The sequence below is a fragment of the Haemaphysalis longicornis genome, unplaced genomic scaffold (genome assembly GCF_048455015.1).
Source record: "Haemaphysalis longicornis isolate Haplotype H1 unplaced genomic scaffold, Haemaphysalis longicornis Haplotype H1 scaffold_1, whole genome shotgun sequence".
NCBI classification, from domain to species: domain Eukaryota; kingdom Metazoa; phylum Arthropoda; class Arachnida; order Ixodida; family Ixodidae; genus Haemaphysalis; species Haemaphysalis longicornis.
In genome coordinates this window covers 51,656,471-51,665,669 of record NW_027526203.1, presented here as the reverse complement: position 1 = coordinate 51,665,669, position 9,199 = coordinate 51,656,471, and the positions used below count along the sequence as shown (strand labels likewise).

Here is a 9,199-nt window from a genome sequence, read left to right as displayed (position 1 = left end):
TGCCGAAGCAAAGCAGTGCTCATCATTTATTGACCCAGCGTGCTTTGGCAACTGTTGGTGCGTGGATGTTCTATATACAAGGAGTGGCCCAGTTTTGCAGGGTGACCCTAGCCAGCCCAGTGCCTCACTTGTCAATGAGGGTGCCCCGGACCAGCTTCTTCTTGGCGTCTTGGTCCCCTAGGGCGGCCTGGAAAACACAGGGTGACAGTGAGTGGCCGAAAGAGGAGCGGCAAAGGGCCTCCACGCAGACATTGCCATTCTTAAGGGGAACTTCTCTGCCCTTCGGATTCCACACACCTGCCAGTCAATGGATTGCAGTGCGCATTGTGGCCAAGGTGGTCCTGGCAGTAACACAAGAACTCCTCCCAAAGCTCACTCCCACTGGAGGGGAGGTGCAGATGGGGCCTATTTCTCCCCCCCCCCCCCCCCCTCCCCTCCCCCAAATTTTCAAGGTCTATCCCAATGCCAAAAATGGGCATGCCTTTCGTGTTTCAACAGGGCAGCTCTACGTGCAACATGAAGGTCCCGGCAGCTTACAAATACTTTGTTCAGAGAGCTACAGTCTATTGTTACCCTCTCACACATCTGTAATTCTGACACTGGGAGCAAGGTAGCCACAAAGATTGAAAGAAGGAACAACTATCCATACATGGGGAAAGGGGTGTGAATTGATCTGAGGATTTAATCGAAGCTACCTAGCGTGCCAAGTAGCATGTACTACACCCTGCAGAGGTACAAAGTCAGCAGTCTGTTACGCTGACACGCTGTTCTGCTTGTTCCACATAGGTGTTAAGGCTCTCAAGGCAGTTACATGGTCTCTATAAACCTTTTTTCTTGCTGTAAAACTTTCAAAATAGATGTTACAAGTGAATGCAGCAAAAAAAAAAAAAAAAAGTCACGAAGGCAGAAATGTCGCGGGAAAGTATTCACAGGTATGACCGATTCACCACCTTAAGTAGACCTTGCTGCTTCGAAAAAAATTTTGGTTTCACTGAGGCTTAAAATTTTGCGGATAGACTGCTTCAGTTGACACAACAACCACTTTCCCACTCAAGGTGCACCACGAAGCAGGCCACAGAACGCACCATCCCAAGAACTTCATCAAGTAGCTGCAGACACGCATGCACCTCCAGAGCAAACACCCAAGCCAGCAAATAGGCCGGCTACTGGAAGGCACTGTGTATGCAAAGTGCCGGCATCCTCGATGCCATGGTGTATGGTGCAGATTTTTGGGGCACCTCCTGCTTGACTGAAGCAGCTGGCAGGTCATTTCAGGGCCACAATAAACAACAACAACAAAAAGAAGAATCAGCCACGTCATGTCGCATGCACTCCCTTCTTCCCCATAACTTGGTCATGGAAAAGAAAAAAAGAATTCCCTGGGGCACTTAAGTCCGCTTACACGGCTTGAGTGAAAAAGCACGGAGGCTCTCCTTGGCAATACATATCCAAGACTTGTGAATGCGCGATGCGACGTCAGTTGGGTGACAATTCCTGTGAAGCAGCAGCCCCAGCTGTGGGTGTTCCGCTCTCTTTTCCGCACTCTTCCTCACCTCTGCCTCAGCCTTGCAGGAGCACTTGTGCTGTCAACCGTGCTCTAGCCCATGCAGAAACTGGCGGCCCACCCAACGCAGAAGCTCCTCTTATCACGAGTACCCCTGCCACATCAAGTGCCCACAGCTCCCGCCACAGCTTTTTTTTTTTTCTTTTCTGGTTAGAGGCAAGTGGAATTTCATGGCCATCCACTGCTCACAAAGTCAGTTTTTCTCTCCATGAGGCACAATTTTTTCGCATTAGTAAGGCACCCTTTCATCCACGCATCACTGTTGGCCGTACGAGTCCAGCAATGCCCACAACCGCCATTTCACTTGACACACTTCTGCAGATAGCGAGCTGTCGTGCCGCGAGTTATTTCTTCCTGAACGCCGTGCCACTAAGCAACCGCCTTCGGCAATACAAGCAAACAAGGTGGCATTAAGAACGGCTTGCATTTTGTTCCTGCTTCACCAGTGGCATCGGGACAACCTTTTTTATTGTGGCATGCGTTCTTCCAAACACCGGGAGACAACAAGCGCTCTCCCAAAAGAGGTATGCAAAAGTCAAAACTGCAAATGCTTCGTGAATAGTGTTTACAATTCAATTCAATTCGCAGTGCATTTTTGGTATTCAAGTTTTTTGAAAATTTGAAATTTACGAATAATACGCAATAAAATCTGGCCCTGCCGCACGACATGCCCCTTTGGGTTGGCTCTTTTGTGCGACCTGAAGCGGTGCAAAAGGCACAGCGCATGCAAGCCTTACACGAAACAATTTGGCCCAAGTGGAACGCTACTCGTGTACCGGGAAAAAAAAAAAATTCCTGTCAATATACAGTGTGGACCACTTATAACGCATGTTGCAGGAGCTGCTGAAATCCGTACTGTAAACGATACTGCACTAAACAAAACGTGCGTGAATCCTACCACATTGCAACCTATCTTTCAGACATTCTTTTGTTTATCATAGCTCAAACGAATGCCACTTAAAACAGAGGCACACTCTTTATATTATCTTTGTTCCACACCAGATGCTGGTGCACGTTCTTACAAACCGGCAAGCCAGACTTTAACTTACTTTGTGTATGTGTTGTGAGGCAGCACGGCTGTGTTTCTTACCGTATAGAAGAAAGGATGCCGCAAGAAGGGAAAAAGCTGTTTTATGTTGACGAGATGTGATAAGAATCAACGCAAGCCGGGATTTTTTTCTTTTTTAATCCGCACCTTGCGTTCACGATGCGGTTGCTTATCGGCACAACATACAGGTAGTGAAAATGTAGGGCATCGCAGCTTGCTACCTCCCGAGGTACAAAAAAAGGAAAGGGCAGTTGCTTATCTGCACAACGTTCTAATAGAAACAACTAACTACGCTCGTGCGGAGCTAGCTATTGTCAGCGGTGCGCCAAGAGTAAGGACAGTTTATCACGGGAGTGCAAATGGAACACTCGAACTAAACGTTGCATTTTTTTCTCTCTCTCTCTTTCTCTCTTCTCCGAGTCGAAGTTAGAGGAGAGCAGGGAGCACGTGCCGTGTCTGATGGCTCAATCCATCTTTTTTCTTCTTCTTCTTCTTCTTTGTGACCATAAAAACGATGCCCAAGCTGCACGAGTCGATCAGTGGAGCCACCAAAAAACCACACAACACATGGTATTGTGCTTCGGGCAACCACATTTTAAGCCATATGCTTATGCGTAGAGTTCTATGGGAGGCAAACAAGTGGTGAGAAAAACCCACGTTATATCCAGTCCTGCACTATAAGCAGTCACGTTATAAACGGCATACACTGTGTGGCCTCAGTGGGGAATCGGGAGTTACTACATGTTGGCAATGCTTACAGAAGCACACGGGTCACAACTACTGCCTTTTTCAATTACTGAGTGGACTGCAGCCAATCAAATATACTTTCCATATCCCACGATAGCAACCATTTCAGGAGTTTTTCTTTTTTTTTTTTTAAATGAGTCAAATCCACATACAAAACAGAATTTGAGAAAAAAGTGAAAGTTTGTTAGAGGGCCTACATGCAACGCTGTCAAAGCTATTATATGATGTTTTACATGTCAGCTAGAGAAAGTTTACGGCCACAAGTAATTAAAATTATGCGGGAGATTTGACCAATATTACGGTAACTTAGGATATGGCTTGTATTCAACTGAAACCCTCAATTTGATGTGGCATTCTTACGAAAACTTTATCGGAATTGCCTTCCAAGAATGGTACAACGGAGTTTTCGCAGAAAAGCCATGAAACATGTGCGACAGAGCTTCAAGAACACTATAACTGTACATGAAGAGCAGGCGAGTCTTCTTAGCAGCATAAGCAGTTCTTCTTGGGCATGCCACCGCAAGACACCCACGAAGTAAGCAAGCTCATCATTGCCTTGCCTGAAAATTGTAAAACTATTCACAAGAAAACTGACACATTTTCCTCTTCTTAACCTTAATGAAGTAGCTTGTAACCACAGGGGGGAATTGGCGAGGGCTTTTAAGCGGCGACTATTTGGTTAGGTATGAAATGGTAAATATAGGTGTAAATATCCGGAATACATTCTGTGTACACCTTTGCCGGGCGTTAGTTAACTTATTTCATTGCAACCTTTTTTCTAGGGGAAAGTTGCCGAGTATTTCTTGTCACTACCATTTTATCTGACTTAGTTTCAGTTTGTAGATTTGACTCATTTCAAAAAGAAAAAAAAAACTCATCATTTGTTCAACTGCTCAAGTCTGACAAAGGACAACCAGCGCCAAAAAATTAACCACTGAATAAAAGTAGTGTGCAGTGCAACAGGTACAATTGAAACTGAATATGTGAAGTTAGATGGTTTAAACGGTAACCAGTGTACAGGACCAGTTTGTGTTAGGTATGTGTGATATGAAATGAGATGTAAAAATTTGATCTCTGCCAAACACTTAAAAAGAAAATTACACCATCTTCCCGTAGGGGAACCCTGAGTAGTATGCGAAGCAGCCATGGGTTCGACTGAAATTCCCATTAGTTTTCAGTTCGTCGATTCCGTTGACGTTCAGCTTCACGTGCCTTCGTTGTATCAGGGGTGAGATAGCTGAATAAGATTTGGGAGCAGTTTTTGGAGCAGCGAAATCTTGATTTTGGAGCAGAAGAACGACATTTATTATGTCACCTTTGGAGCCTAAAAATCAAATTTTTGGCAACTCGGATTGGGCAAGTGCACTTTTTAATTCGTTTTGAACGTACATAACACTGAAACAGCCTTTGAATAAAGTTTTTTCTATCAGAGCATCGCAACGTACGAACTGCACTACCTTTTTACAAACCATTTTTAAATTCTTTGGCTCAATGCATAGAGAGCTTGGAGACCGTTGAAAATATCGCAAAACGAAAAAAAAAAATGCAAAACTAAGCAATCGTAAGGCATTTTAAATATCATGTGAATGCGGAAATTATTACTTTTGTAGTCCCACACTCGGCTTTACGCACACGTGTAGAACCACGTCAAAAGGTGCGCAAAGCGAGGTGGCAGTCGTCGCACTTCACAAGCCCTCCCATTTCCATTTCCAAGGTGCACGTTCACTACGTTCGTACTGTGAGTAAGGTTGGTATGTTTACCCCCTCCCTTTTGGCATTAAACTTCGCTTCAGATAGATGAACCATTATTACTAGTGTGCAATAATGGCCCGTCCCGCTATCGGACACTGCTTGAACATTTTGCGGCGGTGTAGCCTGCGCTGCCACTTCTGCAGTGTCGATCATTCCATTCCCGCCGCTCGCGAGCTCGCTGTCAAAGGCAGAAATAACTCAGCGCTTTATAACGCCGCAATGAGTGAAATTTCACTTCAAGCATGCACTGAGCCTCAGCCTCAAGGCCGAAACACGGCGAATTCGCGGGCACCATGTTGTTTTTGATGAACTCCCATCTTTCGAGTCGCGCAACTTCCAGCAACATATCAAACAACTAAATGTAAACCCAGCAACCCTTATAACCAAAACCACGGTAGAAATCGGCGAAGGGCACTCTGCCTGAACCACGAGCAACTGCTTTGCCTGGCGGCCATGTTTGCCAATCTTCACCAAGACGGCGGCGCCCACTTATGTTGCTCCGGAGATACGGAGCTCCGAAAATTGCCGTTTTTTTCCTCACCTTGCACAGGTAGTTTGTCGCCTCAGTACACATAAGTATTTTTTCTACAGGACATTGGAATGGTTTTCAATGGGAAAACTTTAAAAACTCACAGAACATAACATGTGCAACCCGACATTGTAACTTTCGAAAAAAAATATCTCGGGAACAATTTTATGCAGGTTTTCTATTGATTGATCAATCAATTGAACCTTTACGAACACTATCACCTTCAGGGAGCTGGAAAATTATACCGTCAGTAAGAATTTTTCCCCACTGAAAGTGACGTGAGCGTTAAAAGAGCCCTCCTCAGACTGCTTTGGAGCAGTTTGGCGCAATTTTTGAAATTTTCAAGCTTTTGGAGCAGCCTGGCGCAGGAAAACGAATTTTTATCAAAACTGCGCAATATGCGCAGCTGTCTCACCCCTGTTGTATCAGTAGCTTCTTGACGTAGTTTGAATGAGTGAAGGACATAAGGCGCGTTCATAGCACATGCTCCCGTCTCGGTTTGTGGCGCAGTGGGAAGAGCGCCACGTACCTCCCGTTGCGGCCAGAGGGTCGCGGGATCAAAACTGGGCGCCGCCTAACTATTTCTTTTTATAGTGGACTGCGCTGATGTCAGCCCAAGCGCTGACGCGGCTGAAGAGACACGCATGCGCAGTAGAGTGCGGACGGCGGACAACGACAACGAGGGAGGGAGGGACACAGCCCCGAGTATGAGATGCTTCGCGTGTAAAACGCGCCTAAGAGAAAACAATGGGATCGTCAGCTAGGAAGTGAGATGGGCACAGTGGAGCGTCGTATCTGCACAGTTATGGGAGGTGTTCATGTTGTGTTGTGCCTGGTGTCTTATATTTAAAGATTGATTGATTGTAGGGTTTAACGCGCCGACACAACGCAGGCGATGAGGCGCGCCGTAGTGGAGGGCTCCAGACTAATTTTGACCACCTGGGGATCTTTACCGTGCACTGAAATCTCGTACACACGGGCGTTCTTGCTTTTCACCTTCATCAGAAAAGCTGCCGCTGCGGCCGGGAATCGAACCCAAGACCTCGTGCTCAGCAGTGCAACGCCTTAGCCGCTGAGCCACTCTTACATTTAAAGGCCAACTGCACTCAAATTTCACCTCGGCCAGATTTACTCTGAACGCTCAGTACGTACCACCAAACCAACTGGGACATAACTGGTAGCCCCGTTCCATAAGTTGTCAAGGTTTGAAATAGCTCCGTCGCATACAACGCTGCACCTGCCGGAGCATCGCACCAACAGCCATGGAGCGGAAATGGCACGCCAGCCGGCCGGGTGTTTTTTCCTCCAGATAGCCAGCAGAATCGGTCAAGTGCCGCTGGGTGCGCTTCTCCGAGGGCTGTCGCCCGTGCAAAGCTGTTGCGTGCAGGTTTGCTCTGGCTGCCTGGCCGCTCTGGCCGCTCTCGCACCGGCTGCGAAGTCACTTCAGCTTGGCCATAATGGTCTCGCTCTTCTCAATTTCGGTTTTCAAAATCGACGTTTTTTGCTGGCCGTTTGCACCGTACACACGCGTATTTCAGCTGCCATATTTTGTATCTTGTCTTTTTAGGCAGACTTTATGAAAATAAGGGTTTTAAGACACCGAAATTATGAGTGCAGTTGGCCTTTAACCAGGGCGCGAGCTATGGATAAGTGCTACACAGGGGTCCTGAAGATGCAGTGAGCAGGTGCGAGTGTGTGGCGTGTGTGTGGCTTATCCATAGCCTAGCTAAGGCAACTTTCACGAATCTCTTGTGCAAATCAGTTGTTCATCATCCTAAACGTGGTTTAAATTCATGTAGCTTGCTCTCTGTCTGCTCAGTCCATTGTCGTTGCCTTTGTTTGCAAAGTTGTTTCATGATTTGTGGCTTGAGGTCAGCCTGTTGTGGTGTTGTCATGTCACCGGTGTTCTTACAAGCAGCAGTGGTGGCTTTTCCATCCACCCCTTCATTCTTGGTGATCCCAGAATGGCCAGGAACCCAGCACACAGTAAATTCCGGATTCGAGGCACAAGCTAACATAATGGCATTGAAAAGTATAGACAAAATGGTTTCCACAGGGCTTTTTGGGTGATCAGCTACGTACAACACTCAAGGAGTCTGTGTAGAGAATGGACTTGCGAATATGATTTCGGACAATGTGATTCACAACAACAAAAAAAGTCCTCCATGCCTGTAGCGAAGACTTGGGTACTGAATTTGTATGGCAAGTTCGTTACAAACCTACCAGCAGAAATAAAACCAATCTATTCAGAGATAGTAGCACCCAATGGAAAAGGATAGCTGAGGCAGGGGGAACAATTCAAAGAAGTAAGGGATTGCTTACAGAGAATTCAGTATTGACCTACTATGATCCACCACAGGATCTTGGTATAGTTTGCAACACATCGGCTATGGTGTAGGGGCTACACTTTGCCACAAGGAGGGCTCTGCAGAAAATCCAACTGCTTTCGCATCTAAGATTCTCAGCAAGTCTCACCAGGCATGTGCGCACATGGGAAAAGAGGCACTCGCAGTTCGGTTTCGGTAGCACAAGTTTGGCAAGTATTTGTTTGGTCAAACATTTAGCGCATACTCTGATCACCAGCCCTCGCTGGGTCTGCTTGTTCCCCCTATAAGCCAGTTCCCGCCATGGCAGCAGCGCAAGTTCAGCACGGCGCTTTGTTCCTCACAACCTGCAACCACTCACTAGTGGGTCCATCGTGAGGCCAGAGATGCTGATGCACTATCGCAGTTTCCTTGCTGCTTCTGAACCAGTCATTGGAATGGGTGGGTGTGCACTTTTTTTTTTTCTCTGCTCGACAAAATTCCGCTGTCTATGAAGGAAGTCGACAGTGGAAATTGGAAGGGCCACGGTGCCATGGAAGGTTCTTATTTATACACAGAACTGACGGTCTTGTTATGTCACAGATGAAGCACTAGCATTTTATTTTGTTCAGCGTAGTGAGCTCCCTGTTGACCAGGATTGCATAACCTGGGGAAACCGGGTAATAGCACCTGTCCCTCTCTGTGCAAATGCTTTGTCAATGCTGCATGAAAGCCATCAGGGAATTGGTCGCTTGAGAATTCTGTCGAGAAGCCACGTGTGATGGTGGCCGAAGTTAAAGAGAGTGCAACATTTCACCTGTCTCAAAAACGCATCACCTAGCATTCCCTTCTGGTCCCGGGGCTGGCCAATGCACAGGTACGAAAGAATGCACCAGGACACTTGGAATTTGCGTATGGGGATCAGCAGTGGTTTCTTTTGCTTGAGAACGCACACTCAAAGTAGTTGGTAGTGTTTGTGATGAACACGGAGAACAGTGAAAAGACACAGGGAAAACTTCACGGTGTGTTTGCTGCTGCCTATGGATCGCCAGAAGTGGTGATTACGAACTACCGTTTGGAATTCACTTCGGTTCGGTTTGCAATGTTTTACGAGAAGAAACGGCATTCAGCACGTGAAGTCAACTTCCTATCATTCAGCCTCAAACAGCAGTGCTGAATGATGCGTACAGACCATAAAAAAGGGTCTCTTCAAGAAGATCCTGGATGAACACCAGTCCGGGGAAACAATGCCTCTT

General features: G+C 46.6%; 1 protein-coding gene across 2 annotated transcripts in view; it reads right to left on the bottom strand.

Annotated features, from left to right (window-relative positions):
• LOC144176266 (STING ER exit protein-like) overlaps positions 1–9,199 on the bottom strand; it is a 33,979-nt gene continuing 24,780 nt past the window's right edge. For both annotated transcript variants that reach the window (XM_077705203.1, XM_077705202.1), the window contains one exon: positions 1–187. In XM_077705203.1, coding sequence (XP_077561329.1) covers positions 125–187 — 63 coding nt within the window. In that variant the 3' untranslated portion in view covers positions 1–124. The remainder of the gene's footprint in view (positions 188–9,199) is intronic.